This window comes from Sturnira hondurensis, unplaced genomic scaffold (assembly GCF_014824575.4).
Source record: "Sturnira hondurensis isolate 20B ecotype Veracruz unplaced genomic scaffold, ASM1482457v3 Scaffold0004248, whole genome shotgun sequence".
Taxonomy (NCBI): domain Eukaryota; kingdom Metazoa; phylum Chordata; class Mammalia; order Chiroptera; family Phyllostomidae; genus Sturnira; species Sturnira hondurensis.
Genome location: NW_028076879.1, coordinates 459460 through 481828, shown reverse-complemented (window position 1 = coordinate 481828; position 22369 = coordinate 459460). Strand labels below are relative to the sequence as shown.

The 22369-nt window shown below is 41.5% G+C and overlaps 1 protein-coding gene and 1 pseudogene across 1 annotated transcript; one reads left to right on the top strand and one right to left on the bottom strand.

Annotated features, from left to right (window-relative positions):
- The first annotated feature begins 5391 nt into the window (after positions 1 to 5391).
- Positions 5392 to 7881, top strand: LOC118986270 (olfactory receptor 3A2-like). Its single transcript, XM_037045044.1, has 2 exons — positions 5392 to 5470; positions 6910 to 7881. The coding sequence occupies exons 1-2, from the start codon at positions 5468 to 5470 to the stop codon at positions 7861 to 7863; spliced, it is 957 nt and encodes a 318-aa protein (XP_036900939.1). The 5' UTR covers positions 5392 to 5467; the 3' UTR covers positions 7864 to 7881.
- A 7441-nt stretch (positions 7882 to 15322) lies between these two features.
- On the bottom strand, positions 15323 to 16312 carry LOC118986269 (olfactory receptor 1D2-like; annotated as a pseudogene).
- Positions 16313 to 22369: the final 6057 nt, after the last annotated feature.

The following is a 22369-nucleotide window of genomic DNA, read 5'->3' as shown; positions in this document are numbered from 1 at the left end:
TGTTAGGGCAGATTCAAAACGCTTGTGACCTCACTTGTTGACTTCACTTTGTGTTATACATAAAACTTTGAAATTTGATTCATGACTGCACTGTTTTTAAATTTGAAATTTCTTGTAGGTGTTCTGCATCTGTTTATTACCTACATTTATTCTTTCAAATTTGCTTATTGAAATATTTTGGGCCCTTTGATGTAGTGTATCTTTATCTTAATGATTGGTAGAAACACTTCAAGTTTTGGGACAGTATCTCTTTGTTGTATATGTTCCACGTATATTTCTCAATTTTCCAGCTGTCTTTAACTTTGTTTAGGATGACTCTTTCACAAATTAAGTTTGACATTTTTGTGAAAATTATCTTGTTTTGTATCATGCTTAGAAAAAGTGACTTTTCCATGAAAATGCTGTTAAGTATTTGTCAGTGATTTTTTCTAGTACTTTAAAATTTCTTTTTACATGAAATATTTAATACATTAATATTTATTTTTGTGCATTCTAACTTCTCCCCAGTTGATAAACATCACCCCAAACTACTATATATATATATATATATATATATATATATATACACACACATTACACATACATATATAGTGTATGTGTGTGTGATATTTTATACATTATAATAGCCAATAAGATGACACAAAAGGAGGTTTTCACTCATATTCCCTCTAGCCAGAGTATCTGACAGCCATACTGAGACCAATCTGCCTTGTGGAAGCTTTAGGATCAAGCTAGGAGATTGCGAGACCCTAGAGCAACCCTAGACCCAGGAGGGCTGTGTTGAGAAGGCTACTGGTGTCAAGGAGGCTAACTGGCTGACAGTAGTCTTGGCCAGACCTGCACAAAGGCCTGGACCCCTGTAGACTCAGCCACAGCCCTGTGAATGGCTCGACCATCCTTGGTCCTGGCTTGGATGCTGTAGCAGACCGTGATTCAGCTCCAGCCCCTCTTAGCTACCAAACCTTCCCAACCAAGGACAGGGCAGAAGCCACACTCATTAATGCACTTGAGACAGGCCCTCCAACCTCAGCACAACTGCAGGCATTGAAAGAGCCTTGTAATATGGCTGTAACAGTTTTAGTCATGGGGCAGGAACACTCCTACTTATCCTGGGACATGTCAGAAGACACACTCTTCTTCTGTGCCTCCAGAGGTAGGCCAGCCCACTGACCTTACTGTAGACCTTGAAGTTTCCCCATAACCCAGCTCCTGCCCTTGAACCATAGGCTAGGAGCACTTCTGCCCACCCACTGACCTGGAGGAAGACATACTTTCATAGGTCGGCCTGCCAAACTTTGTTGGTCTGACTGTGGTTCTTGCAGAGGCCCTGTAACCAATATCCAGTTTCAAAGGGACATCTCAGCATCCTGGGACAACCTCTAGGCATCCTGGCCAAAATATTAAATCCTGAATTCTGCAAAGTGCTACCATGTCAATGAACTCTCCGAATTTAACATTAACATTCTACCTGTTCCTTCAATCCTCATGATCCACTCCCATCTTGCTCCCCTATAAAGAGGAGGAACTTCCAGTTTCTCCCAGGAGGTATTAGCCAGTAGATTATTGCTCTACAGGCTAATACATTACCATAAACCATAATACCATAAACTTGGTGACTTAAAACAACAGAAATTTATCTCTCATGGTTCTGGAGGCCTATCCACAATGAGTCCTACAGAGTTAGCTTCAAGGTGTCAGCTGGAAAAGTTTCTTCTGGAGGCTCCAGGGAGAATCCATTCACTGTTTCCTCCAGCCAAGGCTTGTGGCCACATCAATCCACTCCACTACCATCACCATATTGCCTTTTTCTCTTCTGTAACATCTCTCTACCTCTCTTTTGTAAGGACTCTTGAATTACTTTTAGGCTCCATTGGATAATCTAGGATATGCTCCCCAGCTAAAGACCCCTAACAATGTGCCAACTCTTTTTTACCAGATAAAGTAGATTTCAGAAGTTAGGGCCTGGATATCTTTGAAAAGGGCCAATATTCAGCCTACCTCAGTCAGGTATGGGAATTCTTTTCAGTGAGTAAATTATTTCCTTTTGGATTATAGATGAGAGTTTCTTTCTCAGAATATACGTAGACCTAACCCAACATTTTCTGAAGGCACTGGGGAGAAATGGGAGAGGTTTTTGAGGAGGACAAGAATCACCTTGTAAGGCATCTGCTTCATTTAAGATCTTTGCATGGTCTTCAGGCAAAAGGAGGTTGACCTTCCCTAGCATGGGAACAGAGATGCTTTTACCAATAAAGTTCAGGAGGGTCTGAGGTTTCAAAATTCTAGTGCTCAACTCATCAAACATCCCTGTCCATGACTCAAGGTCTCACTCCTTCTCTATCAGGGCTCTGGATTTAGTTTAGGAGATGTAACGAAGCTACACATACATTCATAATGCCTGTGGGTGTACCACCCTTACAATTAGCTCCAAGGTCTGATTTCTAGCACTGTCTGCTTTGTGGCAGCAGAAGATTAATATCTCATTAAATCTTGCCACAGAGGTATCCTGGCTTTTACAACATATTTCTGAATTGGTACTTGGCTGACCTGGGCCCATCATTCTATTTCTTCAAGACTTCTGTGTAAATTAACAAGGTGACCCTTAGTTCTTAAAACCCCATTATTATAATTATCATGGTTCACATAATATTAACGTGCTGGTGTTAACACATAACCCCGTGTTTTGTCTTGCACCTGTATCTCATCCCAGTCTACCACAAGTGAGTCTCAGTAATTATGCTAGGGGTTACCACCAACCTGCTTACCCAAGCAGTGGTGAATGGTCCAGTTCCAGATTTTCACCTGGAAAACATGCTTCTTAGGACTATCCAAGCACTAAGTGTCAGAACTGGGTTCCCTCCCACCAAGCACAACCCGAGACAAGATGCAAGTGTAGTTTAAATGGGAAGTCATTTCATGGAGCAAGACTGAGGTTATGAACAGAACAAGACAAAGAAGGAAGGAGTATTCCTCACTGAGGGGACATTCTGAGGTGCCTGCTGTGGACTGCAGGAACTGGATTGTGCAAGAGCATACAGAATGCCTCCCAGAACTGTCTGAAGAAGAGGCAGTGGGGTGTTTATTCATTGGCTCCTGTCTCCCATTTTCAAGGTGTCCTCTGCCATCGGAACTCCACATGTGCTCAGACCAAGTGAAACCCTCCAAACCCCATTGTTTGTGGTATCAGAGGATCTCAGGAAAGTGGTGACGTTGTCAGCTCACAAGGAGAAGAAACATGCAGGAAAATTTCCAACACAGCCACAGGTGAAATCAGAAGAATGACTGAGCAGGATATGAGTCTGCACATCAGCTCTGTCTGCTGTAATCTACTTCATAGAGTTGTTGTGAGGATGGATAGGGACTCTGAGCTGCAAGGTTCTTAGCACACTCCTGTGTCTGTAACAAGCACTCATAAATGTTACCAGTTGGTATGTTGATATCTTGTTGAACTTCTATTAGTATCTTAATGAATCTTAGTTCATTAATAATCTTCACAACAATGTTCTGTGATAGAAGATATGATCATTTCACAGATGAGGAAACTGAGGCCAAAGGGTGCAGCAAATTTGAATCTTACAAATTCAAACAACTCATAATCAGAGAAGCAAATCTATCTACAGTGCATTTCTGGCTGTATTGGGCTTCTCTGTTGAGAGGGCACTGTCCCTGGGGGATGGGGGATGTGGAATCATTGGTGGGTACAGGACTTGGAGGAACACACTCCTTATTCTTCCCTCATCTTCCATTTGTGAATCTGTGACCTTCACAAGACCTCCCCATCTCTAAGGATCTGTCCTAGACAATCATATGTTAGCCCCAGGTGGCCTTCTAATTGTATAGAGCTCTTTACCACCCCTTCAGGCATCATCAAAGGAGCCCGGGAGACACAGTCCCAGGCCACCCCCACTAACAAGGCCCTGAAGTGGGGCACCATGTTCCTGAAAACTCATAGGGACCTGGGATCGAGGAAGGCTTCTCCCTCCTGTCTTTCTCCTGGCCTTTTCCCCATCCCATCTCATTCTCAGGCCTAAGGCAAATCTGAAAACTCACTGGTCTCTGCAAAAGCAAACCCCTCCCTTAGGGAACCTGTCTCTGGTCTCGATGTCCCTTCTGGCTTCCTGGGGGACTTAGGGAATGAGGACAAGTCCTATAGGCCTCAGCAACCCATGATTAAGGGAAACTTACATCATTCACCAGAACTACCTGTCATAAAGCCTGGGGGAGAGGTAAGGCCTTGTTAAAGAACACCCAAATACCAGCAGATGTAAGACATTGTTGCTATATTCATTAAGGGCTGGAGCTGTTTACAAAACATCGTGGATGACTTCTGTCTCTTTTTTCCTGGGAGGGATCATTTCTCAGACTCCCCCAGAGCACAACACCTAGTGACTGGGACCCTAGGCTGAAGATGAAATCAACTCCTTTTTCCTCATTTTCCTCTATACAGCTGCTTTCTTTCTGAATAGATAACTGAGTCTGCACAGCTCCTCATCTTCTTTCCTGAAGAGAACTCCCTGGCTTCTCTGCCCATGCCAGGGTGAGTATTCTCAGGGGCCCATCCACTGCCTTCCTGCTGCCATCAGCTCACACCCACCTCCACACAGGGTGCAGCTGATGCCCCTGTAAAAGGGAGCCTTAGGGGGAAACATGTGGGGTGATAACAAAGAGGTTTGCATCCTCACTGGGCCCCTGGGCCCATGCCTCCCTTTCCTAGATGAAGCCAGCCTGCCCTCTGACACTCTTAGGAGACAGTGTGAGATTTGCTAAGTCTATTTCACTGCCCCCTACTGGCACTGACTTCATCAGGCAGCTTCGAGCCTTCATTGCAGTCAGTCCTTGCTGAACCTTTTTAGCCCTGAGAGCAGGGACAATTGGGATGCAGTTCCAGAGCAGAGAGATGCTTTTAGCTCTGTGAGGAGGGCCTGGGCTTATTACAAAGCCCTGAGAATGGTGATTAAAAAGGGCTCCTGATGATGAGCCCTTTCATGGTGACCCTTTCAATACTCTGGATGTCTCTGGTTGATCAGAGGTCACCCCAGAATCCCATTGACTTCAAGCAAGCTGTGCTTCTGGCCATGCTAGGACTGGCTGTAGCTGTTTGCTGCTCTTCTGTTCCAGGGTATAACTCAGTTGTCTGAAAGGTATACTCCTCCTAAGGGCCTTATTCTCTGGGTTCTTTCCATGGAAAGAAACATAGCAGTGTGCGGATTGTTACATGCCTTTCCTGTTGCATCAAAACCAGGAGAGCTGTGGTCCTTGCAGCAATCTTGCACCTGGCACTTGCCTTTATTCCTCCACTAAGTCATAGTGATTCACGAAAGTCTAGCTCTAATTCATTATGTTCTCAAAGTCTTCCATGACTACTCCAGTTCATACTAGATGGAGCTTTCGTTCTCTGATATCCTATGGACACTTAAATCATTCATTTCTTTGAGAAATATTGACTACCTGCTATGTGTCAAGTATTATGGTAAGTACTGCAATTGGAAAACTGAATCACTCTTACAGAGAAGGGAGATACGCTTTTTAGAGTAGTAACTTAGTTATAAGGTAGATAGTGAGAAATTCCCTGAAATAATGTGTAGTTGTAGCTGAGGAAAGGAGGGAGGGAGGAGAAGGAGAGTGAGAGAGAGAGAGAGAGAGAGAGAGAGAGAGAGAGAGAGAGAGAGAGAGAGAGAATCTTTTGAGATGGAAGTATTTTCACAGAGAAGTCATTCAAAGGCAGTATTTGAGTCAATTGGCCTCCAGGAGTTGGAAGGAGGCCTGGGCCGGAAGACAAAACAGCATGAGTAAAGGGGTAAAAACATCAGAGGTCTTCATCTAATGCTTGTGTGCAAATGGACCCTAAGGGGAAAGCAAAGTAGTTAATTGCTCTTTAATGTGATAATATATGTAAAGAGCTGTTGTCTATCCATTGACTTGTCAATTGGCAAGGCATTTATCTCTTTTCAGTGATGACCATGCCTGAGGAGGATGCTCCCACCATCTCAGCAAGCAGGTGCTCTTGGAATGTTAAAGCCCTTTTAGAGATCACCAGGTCCAGCCTTTTATCCATTGAGCACAGACTCTCATCACTGTTCCCTTTTGTTAGAGTCACTGGACTCCAGCTGCATCCCATTTTCTGAATCCAGTGCATTTTCTGCAGGGAAATAACACCACTCTTAGTGAAGATGTAGCTCTTCTTATTCCATGGGCAATAAAGAAATGTGCACAGTAATATATTTTGACCAGGAGTTTATGATAAGATGTGAAAATCTTAGGTCATTTGGCTTTCTATGTATGTGCTTGCTTCACATGAGAACCTCTCCTTAGAGCTATTGGTCAATCTACCTACTGTGCCCTAGTTAAGGACAAGTGCAAGGCTATGCAGAAAAGTAACTTTGCAATGCAGAAAAGGAACTGTCCCTAGCAGCAGGCCACCTATAGGTCATGTTACAATTTTAACTTGTGAAGCAGGTAGCAGATACCATAAAAAGTACACATCATTTTATTAAGCTGTTGTTCAAAGTCCAGTGTAAAGGCTTAATTAAAAACAAGACACTGGCAATTTGTTGACCAAGGGATTTTGCATTTGTATTTGAGAGTATGTCCCTCACCTTGGAGGAATGAACTTGGCTAAAATGTCTAATATCCACAGTCATGGAGATTAATGTATTTTCCCCAAGTGTTCTGACCCTTATAATAGGGAGAATATGGGAGGGACAAGTATTGGATGTTTGGGGCATCTCAGCTGAGAGTTTTGGGGTGATGGGAGGTCAGTGAGTGCAATGTGGCAGGGGGTGAGGGAAAATCATCACTTAGAGAGCTGGGAACATATTGGGAAGGTTTGAATACAGGGGCTGTAAACCCTTATGTTACATAAATACACTAAGTCAACTGAGGCTTCCACACTGGGATGTTTTCTTACAGGTTCTCATGGAGCCAGAATTGGGGGCAAACGGAACTGCTGTTACTGAGTTCATCCTACTGGGCTTGGTGGAGACACCAGAGCTGTGGCCATTTGTCTTTGTGCTGTTTTTCTTTGCCTACCTGGTTTCAGTTGGGGGCAACCTGGGCATCCTGGCTGCCATCTTGGTGGAGCCCAAACTCCACACCCCCATGTACTTTTTCCTGGGGAACTTGTCAGTGCTGGATGTTGGGTGTATCACTGTCACTGTCCCTGCTATGTTGGGTCGTCTCTTGTCCCATAGGCGTATAATTTCCTATAATGCCTGCCTCTCTCAACTCTTCTTCTTCCACCTTCTGGCTGGGATGGACTGCTTCCTGTTGACAGCCATGGCCTATGACCGATTCCTGGCCATCTGCCGGCCCCTCACCTACAGTACCCGCATGAGCCAGACAGTCCAGTCGACATTGGTGGCCGTGTCCTGGGCCTGTGGCATCAGCAATGCACTGACCCAAACTATTGCCCTTACTACCCTCAACTTCTGTGGTTCCAATGTCATCAATCACTTCTACTGTGACCTCCCACAGCTCTTCCAGCTCTCCTGCTCCAGCGTCCAATTCAATGAGCTGTTGCTCTTTGTCATGTGTATTCTAATGGCAGGTGTCCCTCTGGTTCTCATCATCACCTCCTACATCCACGTGGCAGCTGCTGTTTTACGAATCCGCTCAGTGGAGGGCAGGAAGAAAGCCTTCTCCACATGTGGCTCCCACCTTACTGTGGTTTTCCTCTTCTATGGAACTGGTATCTTCAACTACATGCGTTTGGGTTCAGAGGAGTCTTCAGACAAGGATAAAGGGGTTGGGGTTTTCAACACAGTTATCAACCCCATGCTGAACCCACTTGTCTATAGCCTTAGAAACCCTGATGTGCAGGGTGCCCTGTGGAGGGTGCTCATGGGGAAGTGGTCACTGACCTGAGCAGTGACAGGCTGATAGTGCCTCTCCTTTCCTGCTTCTCTGAATTGAGAAAAATTTTCCATGAAAGCAGCATGCCAATTATTACAAACCATTCATTTGTACATTCTGATGTTGGAAAATATTGTGTGATGTATCTGTCCTGCAAAGGATTTCTACATAATCTATTCATTTACTTGGACAATGAACATTTATTGAATTGTTTCTATAATCCAAACACTCTTTTGGGGCACTGGTGAACAATCTTTGAATTTGTGCAACTCACATGTTAATGAAGGGTGACAAAATAAATGGCATAAACACACACCATATTTGATACATCTTGTGGTGATATGTGCTATTAAGAAGAACAGGTAAGATGAGGGGAAATGAGGTTAGGATCTGCCCAGCAAGGCTCCCCAACCCTGGCAAGTTGCTATCTTTTTTCTGGCTATGCTCACTTTCCAGGTAGCATTGAACCCTTGGAAGCCTGGTACCTCTGGGCAACAGTAGCCTACAAAGAAGGTCTATTTGCTTGATCACAGCCTAAAGAACCACGAATATCACTGTGAAGTTTTCTTCTCCTGGGAAATGGGAAATTCCTTCTAGATCAGGGTGCAGAAAGATGTTTTAAACCAGTGCCAAGGATTATTGTATTCTATGGTTCACCTTTCACCTCTAGGAAAATCAGTTCCTTCTCTTTACTAATGCAGAAAATCCCATAAGATGTTTAGGAGACAGGTAAGATCTGTAGAGGGAAATAGGCCATTACATAAAAGCTACATCAATACATGCATGGTATATCTGCAGGTCTAAAAAGGCACATTTCTTCTCCATCCTCTGCCATATTTTTCTCCCTTATTAAGTGAGTCACCATTCTCAAATATACAATCAAGTTTTTGAAAGAGTAAGCATTATTACTCCAATTAGGTCCTTAGAATTTGCACTGTAGGATGTCCATTGTAACCTTCTCTTCCAAAGTTCTGCATTTCTCCCCCAAACCTCCTAGTTCAGAAAGTATCCATAAATGTAGTCTTGGGAAGTAATGCCTCTTTCTGAGTTTCCTTAGTTATACATCAGTGCAGGCCTCAAGCAGAGGATTCCCTCTTTTTGAGTTTCTCCAGCCTTCAATCATCCATTCCTGATTTTTGTCTTTTCTCCAGCCTCCTCTGGAAGGCTACTAGCCTGTCCTGACAGTTATGCTCTGATGTCTCTCTATTGTATCACTCCTAAAACTGTCCCGTGGCTATATCTGGAGCTTGGCTTCTCTGCGATCTCTTCTCGGAGCCAAGAAAGTGTATGAATGAGCTGAAATGAAGATGGGGGGAAAGGACATGACGGTAGACAGTAGGACAGGATTGGGAATAGAGCAATGAAGATATGATGCAAGAATATAGGGAGAAATGGGACAGCATGGTGAGCAAAATGGGTGAGAAACAATGATAGCATTTGGGGAAAGGGCATGAGAAGATGGGACATGAGAGAGAATGGGAGAATTAGGAGTATCCAATGAGATGACTAAAGAAGGTTAATGAGGTCAAAGATGGGTGTGGAGCAAAGGAGGATGAATAGGGATGGGAGATGAGAACAAAATTTGTACCAAGGACTCACTTCCCATTAGCTGTGGCCACACAGCCAATAGCCCCTTTGATGTTCTTGTTAGGCCTCACCCTTCCCAACAGGAAGAAAAAAATGTTTACGTTTTGCCAACGTATGATGATGCAAAGTCACCTGGGAACTACTCCTATGCTTCCTCTTGCTAGTAGACAATGTTAGAGGACAGAGTAGGACTGACAGGTGGAGTAGAGGGAGGGGAGATGTGTGTGCTGGGGGTTTATCCTCCGCAACCCCATAGGGCCATCAGCCTCCCTGCCTTGTAGGCAGTGCCAGCCAATAGAGTCTAATGAGCAGAGGTGAACTATGTCTCTTTCCTGATACTCACAGTTCTCTAGACTTTGGGTTAGAGAATGAGCTCAAAGGGCAAAATTCTTGTAAAGGACAACGAGGCATGTGGGCTGTAACCACTGCTCAATGACCTTAGCAACTTCCTTTCTGTGGTTGGGCTTGTTTCTACCTATTCCATAAGGACCCAGCATGACAGCACCTCTTCACAGTTTTTCATATTTAATTACCTTTGATTAGAATGGCCTGGACAAGCTCTTTCCTAGAGCTGAACCAGGCAGATATTTTGAGAGTATGACCACCACCATTTTCACCACTCCATCTAGCTCTGAGCATTTAGCACTGTCCCAGTGTGCCCTATCTATGACCCCCAAAGGATGATCTGTTACCTAGGCTTTGGCATGTTTTCTCCTGGACCTCTCCTCCAAGACAGAAGGGGGTCCTTAACAAGTGAGGAAGCTGTATTTCATTTGGGACTTCTCCCTTTGTGTCCCCACATGTAAATATCTTCAGTTAAAAATTGTTCAGAAATGTTTTGTCTGATAGTGGAAACATTCCAATTCTATTATTATTTGGTCAAGTAGAAAGTAAAAATACAAGTGTCCTTTGACACCTGGGTCCAAGTGTCACTGCACCAAAAAAACCTTGATTCAGTGTTAACTCCTCTGAATAGTTTTATGTTCATTCCTCCAGAGATTTTACATATACATGACATGCACATTTCACATCCTGAGAACAATTACTGTTCTATAACCTGCCTTTTATTTTTCTACACATTATGCAATATAACATCTTCCATGATAATCATTCTTTTTTACTTGAATGGTTGCACAGTGTAGCATTGTACACATAAACCACAATTCACTTAATCAAACTTCTATTGATATAATTTCAGTTGTTTCCAACTGTTTTGCAGTAACAAATAGTGCTATGATGAATATCCTTATGAAGATATCTTCCCAAATTTCTGTAATTGTCTACCTAAATTAATTTCTATGAATAACTATAGAATTTAAAAAATGCAAATATAAATTTTGAGATACACATGCACATGTACATGTTGTCCTCTTACTTTCCAAGACGTCTGCACTAATTTGCACATCTGCTAGGTTATAACAAGTGCCTGTGTAGCCTTGTCCCTCCCATCAAGGCTTGTTATAGATAAATATCTTTACTACTATGGAAAACAGTATGAGATTTCCTCAGAAAACTAAAAATGAATCTGCCTCTTGACTCAGAAATTCCACTGCTAGGATTATATCCTAAGAATTTTGAAACACCAATCCAAAGAATCTATGCACCCCAATGTTCATAGCAACACAATTTACAATAGCCAAGTGCTGGAAGCAACTTAGGTACATGGATCAAAAACTATGGTACATTTACACAATGGAATGCTATGCATCAAAAGAAAAAAAGGAGCTCCTACCCTTTGCTACATTAGAGATGGAACTGGAAAGAATTATGCTTAGTGAAATAACCCAGGTGGTGAAAGACAAATACCATATGATCTCACCTTTAATGGGAATTTAAACAACAAAACAAAGAAGCAAGCAAAATATAATCAAAGACACTGAAATAGAGAACAGGCTGACAGGGACCAGAGGGGAGAAGGGAGGGAATTTCAGGGTAAAAGGGGAAGAAGGGTTTACAGGAACAAGTATAAAGGACACATGAACAAAAACTAAGGGGGGTGGAAAAGGGAGGGAGGTGGGGAGGGCTGGAGGGTGGGCTGGGGTGGGAGAAAAAGACAGAAAACTATACTTGAACAACTAAAATAAAAAAAATAATGTCTTTAATTTTTATAATCTAAAGGTTAAACAATGGCAATGTTTTTATCTGAATTTTTATGTCTAGGTAAAACTGCAGTCGAATCTCTTTTCACATATTTCTTGGCCAATTTCTTCTTTTGGAATTGCATTTTGACACTTATGCGCTCTTTTCCATTGGATTGTTTGTTAGGACACCTCATCGTTATGGATGTCAGCTTCTTGTCATGTACTTATAAATACGGACTCCAGCATGCCATTTGTCTCATCATGATGTGTGTTTTGCCATACAGATGTGTTACATTTTTATGTGGTCAAATCTGTCTTTTCTCATAATGCTTTTTGATTTTGTGTCTCACTTTGTGTGGAAGAGTTTTTCCATCTGTATCAGTCAAGATAGGCTAGGTTGCATTGTACTAACAAACAAGCCCATAAAATCTCAGTGGTTTGCAACAGCAAAGGTTAATTTCACATCCATGTGACTTAAATTATCTGATGGATCTAAGAAGAATTGTTGGCTTTCTTTATTTTTGAGATTGTTCATCTTTTTTCTTCCTGTAAGGATGAGAATAACACGTTGCAAGCTCTTTATATGTCAGAGTGGAAACCAGAAGTCTACATATTTTTTGATAATGTTCTCTGGTGAACATGACTTCAATTTTCCCCTTTCTAACAGCTGCCAGTTTCCACTTGGCATCCTGGTGGTTCAGGGGTCCCAAGTGGAGTTATCAGCACACCTGACTGTCCTGTCCACAGTGATGTGCTTTGTGGGTACGTAACTTTATTTAGTTTAACAAGATCCTTTATGCTATTGACAAGAAAGAAATCTGGATGTTGTGAATTTTGTTATAGCAGCCAGAGAGTGAGAGAAAGAGCCAGAGCAGTTAGCCTGTTAATAGCTTGGAGCCAACTGACAAAAAGACTGCTCACTCAAGTGTGTGTTTGAACTTTAAATTAACTTCCAGCTGGCTATTTCCATGGTTATCTAGAAAAGAGAAAGAGTAGCCCCCTTTTCCAGTACAATGCTAACTAGGGCAGTGTTGGGAAAGAAGCACAATGTTGCTTTTGACTATTTTATTGGGTTGGCCAAAAAGTCTGTTTAGCTTTTTCCTTAAAATAAAAGACATGTTTTCATTTTCACAAAAAACTTTATTGACTGGAGTATTTAAAGTATGTCAGCAACCTCCCCTGTGATATAACATTGATTATTCTCAATGTCTTGGTTTGATCACTATCAACTGTAACTGGCTCTCTGTACTAGTGAGAAATCTCCAGCACAAAACTTCACAAAGCACTGTTGACTTTTTCGATCAGCCAAAGCACCTTTTCTATACCCTGCACATACGCATTTTGTGTTTCAGTTGTGTTTTTACTTTTCTTGAAATAATAAAGCATAATATGCCAAAAATGTTGCATATTTTCTTCCATTTTCAATATTAAAATGGCAACACAGAAATTCAACAATTTTGATAAGTTTTTTTGAAATTTCCAGTGTAAAGACAAGTGTCACAGTACAATCTAACAAAACTGTCTCAAATGACAATAAAGACAACTAAATGCTACTAGAGCCATCTTAAGGAAAAAAACAAATGAACTTTTGGGCCAACCCAATACTTAAAAGTTTCTGAAACTTAAAGTACAATCTTTTGGCCCAGCAAGTCCACTTCACCAATTTCGCCTGTGGAAACAATTGCGTAAGGAAGCAAAGATGAGTTGCAAGCAATGGGGAAAACTGTAAACAACCAAATACTGAATAATGGGTGGTGTATTCAATGAATTCTGACATATGTGTTGAATTGCACACTGAAATACTGCACAGGCATTAAGTGGTAACATAGCTGAATATTTACTAACATAGATATTAAGTAGAAAAACAAGCTTCAAAACAGTTTGAATTCATTCTGAAAAAATACATTTTAGCAGAGATCAAAGTTTAAACTTTGATTTCTATTTATCTCTGGTCTCTGATCTCTTTCATCTCTGAAACCATTAAAAACAATTAAATACAAAATTTAAAATTTAAAGGCAATTACTTTTGGCTTAGTTTTACTGTAATATGTCTACAATATATGCCTATTGTTGGTTTAATAAAACACAGTAGAAACTATAAACTGTAAACATTCAGTGGTATCTCATTGTCTACAGAATACACTCCCAGCTCTTCAAAAAGGCATTGGTGGCCTTTGAAGCCTGCTCCCCACCACATGCTTCTTAGCTTCCTGGCTTGCTTGGCCTTGTTCTGCAGCTGCAGTCATCTGGGATAGTCCGTGCACACATCAGGCTATTCCCTGCCATCAGGCTATTCCCTGCCCTTGTCCAGCTGTGTCTGCTTATAACGACTACACTAAGGGCCAAGGCCTCTGCTAAGGGCTTTTGCACATCATCCCATCTAATCCTCACAGCTATCCTCTGAGGTACATAATGCCATTGTTCTCAATTTACAGAGGAGAAAGGATTTTTGGAATGGTGAGGTGACTTCTACAAACACCCTAGTAATGGGTAGTGCCATCTGCTGCTAATGTGAATACGCCCCTCTGCATCTTGCCTCCTCCCCTCTGGGAGTGACCTTACTTTGCCCTTCCCACTTATCCTGGGTGACTCAGTAGCATTCTTTGATCTTAGCTTAGCTGTCACCACCTTGAAGAGGCCATCTCCAATCCTCCTTTCATCACTGACAAGGCAGACTATGTTCTCCTCCTATGTGCCACTCAGTCCTCCTGCCAAGACCATAATCTTTCAGACATTGTATTGAAATAGCCTTCCTCCTCATCCCTTGTGAGCACCTGATTCATGTGTGTAACCCAAGTCAAGGGCCGTAATTGGCACTTGGTTATTATCAATGGAATGAAGTGAACCTCAGATCAGTTCAACTCAGTTTAAGTCACGTCCGTACTGGCTCCCTCAATTCATCTGTAAATAATTGCTCTCTCTCCATCTGCCACTATCCAGTGACTCCTCTTCTCATCAGTTACTATTCCCTTTCTAGCCAGTGCCTTTGAGAAGGCAGGCTGACTGACCCTAAGTAAGATTTGGTGTCATATTACCTCCTCCCCATCTACTGCCTCCACCACCATTCTGGTTCAGGAATATGTGTTGCTCTGCATGAGAGTTTTGTTCTGAGTCAAGGATGGGGCACTTGGAGTGAGGGCCAAAGGAGTGAGGAACCAGAATAGTAAAGGATAGAATGAGCTGCCCAGGGATAAAGTCTTAACACAGGGAAAAGAAAAGCAGGAGAAAGGTGTGGTCAGCCTTGTTTAAGGCCCAAGAGAAAAGAGTCAACCCAGAGCAAAGGAGAAAACTTTCCTACAAGTTTTGCCTGAATTGGAGGGGCTACATCCAGAGAGTCTGTGGGTCAGACTGAAGCATCATGAACTCACCCTCACTCAGAACACTTGCAGTGGGGGTCATGTAAGGTGTCTTCTCCAAATGGCTTACAGGTAGCAGGCTCCTTAGAGAAGGCCAAGGCTTGGGAGTAGGATTGCATTTGTGCTAGAGAACATGAGACCCCCCTCCCAGGCCATAGTTGGGTATATTTTAAAAGGCTGGGATGGTGGCACTGTGGTCCTGTGGTCAAGTAAGTGAAGGATTTGATGCTGCAAACTTCTAGTATTAGTGTTAGTATGACCTTCTTTATGATCAAAGCTGATGAGGTCTGAGGATATTTAGTTACATGTGTATTTTCTTCACCACAGATATATGAGCTCCTTCTGAGCAGAAGCTACATGCTATTTTCTTCTGTATTCCCCACAGGATAATGATTTCCACCTGCTGGGGGAAATTTCTGGTTTCCACTTCAATACCCCAAATTACCCTCATGTCAACCTCTGGAAGACTTTCCCTAGAAAGAGTCCTCCCAGAGCCCCATGCATGTCCTTGTTCCTAAAGCTGTAGATAAAGGGATTCATCATGGGGTTTACCATAGTGTACATCACTGTGGCCACTGAGTCCTTCATGGAGTAGGTGTGGAGGGGCTGCAGATATACCACACCAAGTGTCCCATAGAAGAGGGTGACCACAGCCAGATTGGAGACACAGGTGGCAATCGCTTTCTACTTCCCAGAGGCTGATGGTATTCAGAGGATGGTGCTGACAACCAGACATAGGACATGATCATGATCCTTAAGAGGGAGAAGAAGATAAAGCAGCCAGTGGCAATCAGTAATGTGTGATTGACTTGGGTGTTGGAACACTCAAGCCTCAGCAGGACAGACATCTTGCAGAAGATGTAGTGGATCTTCAAGGACCCACAAAAGGTCACCCTGGTCATAGGAGGGCGAGGAAGAGGCCTGAGGTCAGAGAGCACCCAACATAAGTGGAGGAACAAAATACAGAGCCCCGGGCCCATGGTTGTAGTCTAGTGAAGAGGGTGGCAGATGGCCACACAGTGGTCATATGCCATTGTGGTCAGGATGAAGTTGTCCAGGATCACCAAGGAGACCAGGAAGTAGAGCTGTGCCAGACATCTTGCATAGGACATGGCTTTGTTCTGAGACTGAAGGTTCACTAGTATTTTGGGGACTGTGTTGGTGACAAAGAAGAGGTCAGTGAAGGAGACATTGGTCAGGAAGAAGTACATGGGAGTGTGTGTGTAGACATGAGTCAGTGCTTATGGTCAGGATGATGAGAACATTTCCCACCACCATGACCATGTACATGGACAGGAACATCCAGAACAGGACCTGCAGGTCTTTAGGACTCTTAGAGAGCCCCAGGAGTATGAAGTCTGAGATCCCATTCTGGTTGCCTCCATGCATTTCCCCACCTTTCTGCCTTATCAGCACCAACAGACACTTACTATATGCTCTCAATCAAATCAGGGCATTCATATAAAAAATAATCAACCATGTTCCTAGCATTAACATAATTTACACTAAATTTTATAATGTTTTAAGACTAGCAACAAAATAAAAAGAAACAAAATCATACATGGAACATCTTTTTGAAACTCAGTCATTCCAGCAACTCTAATCTGGCATACTCAAAATCACAGGCATAATGTCTATATTTTTATTTCCAACCCATCATCTTACCATACTCCTGAACTGCTTAATGATTGCCATATTAAGATATTGATATTTTAAACAGGTGTAAGCATTGTAAGAAATGACTATTGTCGGTTTGACAAAGGGGAGGAAGTAAAAATATTGGAAAGGAGAAGGACAATTATTATTATTTGCTGATAGGACGATTTATCTGGGAAACCTAAGATAATCTGCTGAAATAAAAAATGACTTCCATAAAGTGAATAGACCAAAAGTGAAGGTGTTCCCCATTGGCCATACAATGCAATGGGTAAGATTGTGCTATCAGATGCTGGGATTCATGTTTGAGCTCTGCCACTAGCTGTGAAACCTCAGGCAAGTAACCTGAGTTCTTCAAGACTTGCTTTTTTTTCCAGCATGTATGGATCTGGAGAGCATTATGCTAAGTGAAATAAGCCAAAGAGTGAAAGACAAACACATGATCTCACCTCTAAGTGGAGCCTAACAATAAAACAAACAAGCACCAAAATATAACCAGAGACAGTGACATTAAGAACAAACTGACAAGGCCCTGTCTGGTGTAGCTCATTGGATTGAGCATGGGCCTGTGAACCACACGATCGCGGTTCGATTCCCAGTCAGGGCACATGCCTGGGTTGCAGGCCAGTTCCCAGCAGGGGATGTACCAGAGGCAACCATACGTTGATATTTCTCTCCTTCTCTCTTTCCCTTCATCTCTAAAGATAAATAAATAAAACCTTAAAAAAAAGAGAACAAACTGACAGGAACCAGAAGGGTGGGTGGGAAAGGATAATGGGGCAGGGAAAGGAGGAAGGGTTGTCAAGAAACATGTATAAAGAACACATGGATAAAGCCAAAGTGGGGTAGGATCGAGGGTGGTGGGTAAGGATGGCTGGGTTTGGGGGGAAGATGTGGGGGAAAAATGCAGACAACTATAATTGAAGAACAATTTTTAAAGAAGAGAAAAAATTCTTTTATGTAAGAAATGAGTAACAAGGAGAATTAAGTCATAAAGTGCTTAACACAAACAGGTAGTATGTGTTGGGCACTCAATAAATATTGCTTATTGTTACAAATATTTATATATGTAAATAATTATTAGGTGAAAATACTATGTGAAACATTATCAATGAAATGATTTAAAATGAAGGTAGCAGGAATTGGTCAGGACATTTCAATTCCCCATCTCTCCATTTAATAATAAGTGATGCTGCTAGGATTGTATCCTAAGAACCCTAAAACACCAATCCCAAAGAACCCATGCACCCCAATGTTCATAGCAGCACAATTTACAATAGCCAAGAGTTGGAAGCAACCTAGGTGCCTGTCAGTAAATGAGTGGATCAAAAAACTATGGTACATATACACAATGGAATTTTATGCTGCAGAAAGAAAGAAAGCGCTCCTACCTTTTGCAACAACATGGATGGAACTGGAAAGCATTATGCTGAGTGAAATAAGCCAGGTGTTGAAGGACAAATACCATATGATCTCACCTTTAACAGGAAGCTAAACAACAAAACAAACAAGCAAGCAAAATATAACCAAAGACACTGAAATGGAGAACAGGCTGACAGTGACCAGAGGGGAGAGGGGAGGGAATTTCAGGGGAAATAAGGGAGGGATTTAGAGGAACCTATATGGAGGATACATGGACAACTGAGAAGGGTGGAAATGGGAGGGAGGGGGGAGGATGGGGGGTGGGATGGGATGGGAGTAATAGACAGGAAACTGTACTTGAAAAATAATTAAATAAAAGTTGGAAAAAAAATAAAGATCAGAGTGCAGCCCATGTGGAAAAAAAATAAGTGATGAACTTACTAATTTCTAGGTAGAAAGGTAATGTATTATAAAAACACATATTTTCCTGAATTAATCTATAATTTACTTAAGTTATTTATTTATTTTCAAAATTATTCTATTGTCAAATTACAGTTGTCTGCATTAACCCCCCACCACCCCAACCAAACCCACCTCCCTCCCTTGCTTCTACCCCCTGACCTTGGTTTTGTCCATGTGTCCTTTAGAGTTGTTCCTGAAAACCCTTCTCCCCATTATCCCCTCCCACCTCCCCTCTGGTTACTGTCAGATTGTTCTTAATTTCAATGTCTCTGGTTATATTTTGCTTGCTTTTTTTGTTGTTGATTAGATTCCACTTAAAGGTGAGATCATATGGTATTTGTCCCTCACCACCTGGCTTATTTCACTTAGCATAATTCTCTCCAGTTCCATCCATGCTGTCCACTCCTATTCATCATATTATTGGAAGTACTAGCTGCAGCAATCAGATAAGAAAAAAATAACATCCAAATCGGAAAGGAGAAAGCAAAACCATCATTGTTTGCAGATGACATGATAGTGTACATAGAAAATCCTATAGATCCCACTAAACAACCTACTCAACCTAATAAATGAATTTAGTAAAACAGGGGGATACAAAGTCAACATTCAGAAATCAAGGGCATTTTTGTACATGAACAATGAAATATCAGAAACAGAAATTAGGAAAAATCCCATTTGATAGAGGAACAAGAAAAGTAAAGTACCTAGGAATAAACCTAACCAAGGAGGTAAAAGACCTGTACTCAGAAAACTACAAAACTCTAGGTGCCCATCAGTAAATGAATGGATCAAAAACTATGGTACATTTACACAATGGAATTCTATGCAGCAGGAAGAAAAAAAAGGAGTTCCTACCTTTTGCAACAGCATGGATGGAACTGGAAAACATTATGCTGAGTGAAATAAGCCAGGTGGTGAAAGACAAATACCATATGATCTCACCTTTAATGGGAGTTTAAACAACAAAACAAAGAAGCAAGCAAAATATAATCAAAGACACTGAAATAGAGAAAAGGCTGACAGGGACCAGAGGGGAGAGGAGAGGGAATTTCAGGGTAAAAGGGGAAGAAGGGTTTACAGGAACAAGTATAAAGGACACATGGACAAAAACTAAGAAGGGTGGAAATGAGAGGAAGGTGGGCAACACTGGGTGGGGGGTGAGCTGGGATGAAAGTAAAAGAAAACTGTACTTGAATGACAATTAAAATAAATAAATTTAAAAAAAGAAGTTAAAGAAGACACAAACAAATGGAAACAAGTATCATGCTCATGGACTGGAAGAATTAACATCATCAAAATGGCCCTACTACCCCCAAAAATTTATACATTCAATGCAGTCCCTATTAAAGTACCAATGACATGTTTTACAAATATGGAACAAACAACTCAGAAATTTATATGGAGCCATAAATGAACCCGAGTAGGTGCAGCAATTTTGAGAAAGCAGAACAAAACAGGAGGGATCACAATACCTGATATCAAACTGTATTACAAGGCTACTGTAATCAAAACAGCTTGGTACTGGCATAAGAACAGAGACATAGAGCAATAGAACAGAATAGAGAGCTCAGAAATAAAGCCAAGTCTCTATGGTCAATTAATATTTGACAAAGGGGGCAGCAGCATAAGATGAGTAAAAAGAGCCTTTTCAACAAATGGTGTTGGAAGATCTGCATAACTACATGCAAAAAAAATGAAACTCAATCACCAGTTTATACCACACACAAAAATAAACTCAAGGGGGGATAAAAGACTTAAATATAAGTAGAGACACCATTAAAGTCCTAGAGAAAAACATCAGCAGGAAAACCTCAGACATTTCACACAGCAGTATCTTCACTGCTATGTCCCCTAAAGCAAGGGACAAAAAGGAATGAATAAACAAATGAAACCCCATCAAATTAAAAAGCTTCTGCATGGCTACAGAAAACAGCATTAAAATGAAAAGAGAACCAACTATATGAGAAAACATATTTGCCAATGATACCTCGGACAAGAGTATAATCTCCAAAATATATTAAGAACTCAGACAACTCCACACCACGAAGATAAAAAACCCAATTAAAAAATAGGCAAAATACTTGAACAGACACTTCTCCAAGGGGGACACACAGATGGCCCCAAGACATATGAAAAGATGTTCAGCATCACTAGCCCATCAGAGAGATGCCAATTAAAACCACAATGAGATACCAATTCACACCACTCAGAATGGCCATCATAAACAAATCAACAACAAGTGTTGGAGAGGATGTGGAGACATGGGAACTTTGCAATGCTTCATGATGCCACATGAATTTATTAGCTATGCTGTTAATATACAACATAATTAACATCACAGGGGAATGTTTTTGTCAGTGGAAAAGTATTCATAAAAAGGCTAATGTAAGTCTTTGGAACCCCCTTATTCCAGCTGGTGTTTTTTTTCCTGTCTATTTGGGCCAATATTTCCAATGGCCCATTTCCACCCAGTAATGCTGACCTGAAGAGCTGGTTTTATGCTCTTAAACTCTTAGGGGATATCTTTTGACTCAGGAGACCTGCCTTTTCCCATGTGTCCCAGGTGTGCAAATGTTATTTAAAAAATGATCAATTCAAGCCTGAGAATGAGAGGCCTATGCTATAGGTTCTTCTATGGTGATTCTCAATGCTCTTTGGTATGTTTTCTGAAGGAGGAATCATCTACTCCTTTTTACTCAGTGGGATTACATGAGAAGGCACGGCACAGAGCCTGCCACATGAGGCAGTGCTCGATTTGAGGGGAGCACTCAGACTTTGAATGACAATAGTGAGACCATATGCATGGTGAAAATATTTTCCTGACTATGCCTTAGCTTGCTCTTGTATGCCCATGTCTAGAGAACTGTGGACCCCAGGGTGAGTGATAATTCTTTTAAGAAATGTATGCATCTGCCAGCTTTTATTTATCCATTTCCCCAGGTAATGAACACCTAACTTCATACAAACCACGTTGTCATATCCAGCCTGTGCATGTTTCTCTATGGACCTTAAGACATTTTATGTGAGGTATATGCCCAGAAACAGAATTCTAGGTAACAGAAGATACATGATACTCCAATATATAGGAAGAGATATAGACAGATAGCTAGAGATGAATGAATATCTATATATGTACATACTTATATATGTATATATATAATTTAAAAAATTTTAATCTTCGCCTGAAGATGAGATTTTAAAATTGATTTTAGAGAAAGAGGAAGGGAGACAGACAGAGACAAACACACACACACACACACACACACACACACACGCACACACACACAGAATCATCAATGTGAGAGAGGAATATCAATGAGTTGCCTCCTGTACATGCCCTTACTAGGGATCAAACCCAAAACTTTTAGCTTATGGATTGGATGATGCTTCAAACAACTGAGCCACCTGGCGAGGACTATATGTATATGTAGTGTATATCCTAATATAGAATATAAAAAACCCAATTGGTACTTAGCAAAATTATATATATATGCATATTCAAGTATACATATATACTTCTAATATTTTATTTATTAATTTTTAGACAGAGTAGAAGGGAGAAAGAAAGAGAGGGAGAGAAACATTAATGAGTGGTTGCCTTTTACGTGCCCCATACTGGGTACCTGGCCTGCAACCCAAGCATGTGCCCAACTGGGAATCAAAGCAGCAATCCTTTGGTTTGCAGGCCAGTGCTCAATACACTGAGCCACACCAACCAGGGCCAAATATACATATATTTCATTTTAATTTTGCTCAGTACTGGCAGATGGCCCTTCTGATTGCTATACTACTTAACAGTCTTATCACAGTACATGATGTTCCCATTTCCTCCATATTCTCACCACCACTAGGTATCATCAGACTCCATTGGCATTCTGATTGGTGTAAAGACCACCCATTACTTCTCTGACTACAGATGAGATTTAACATCTCTTCATAACAGGCTAACAATTTGGGTTTCCCTTTATGAAATTCTCTTTTCATTTACTTTACACGCTTTCATTCTGAGTTTTC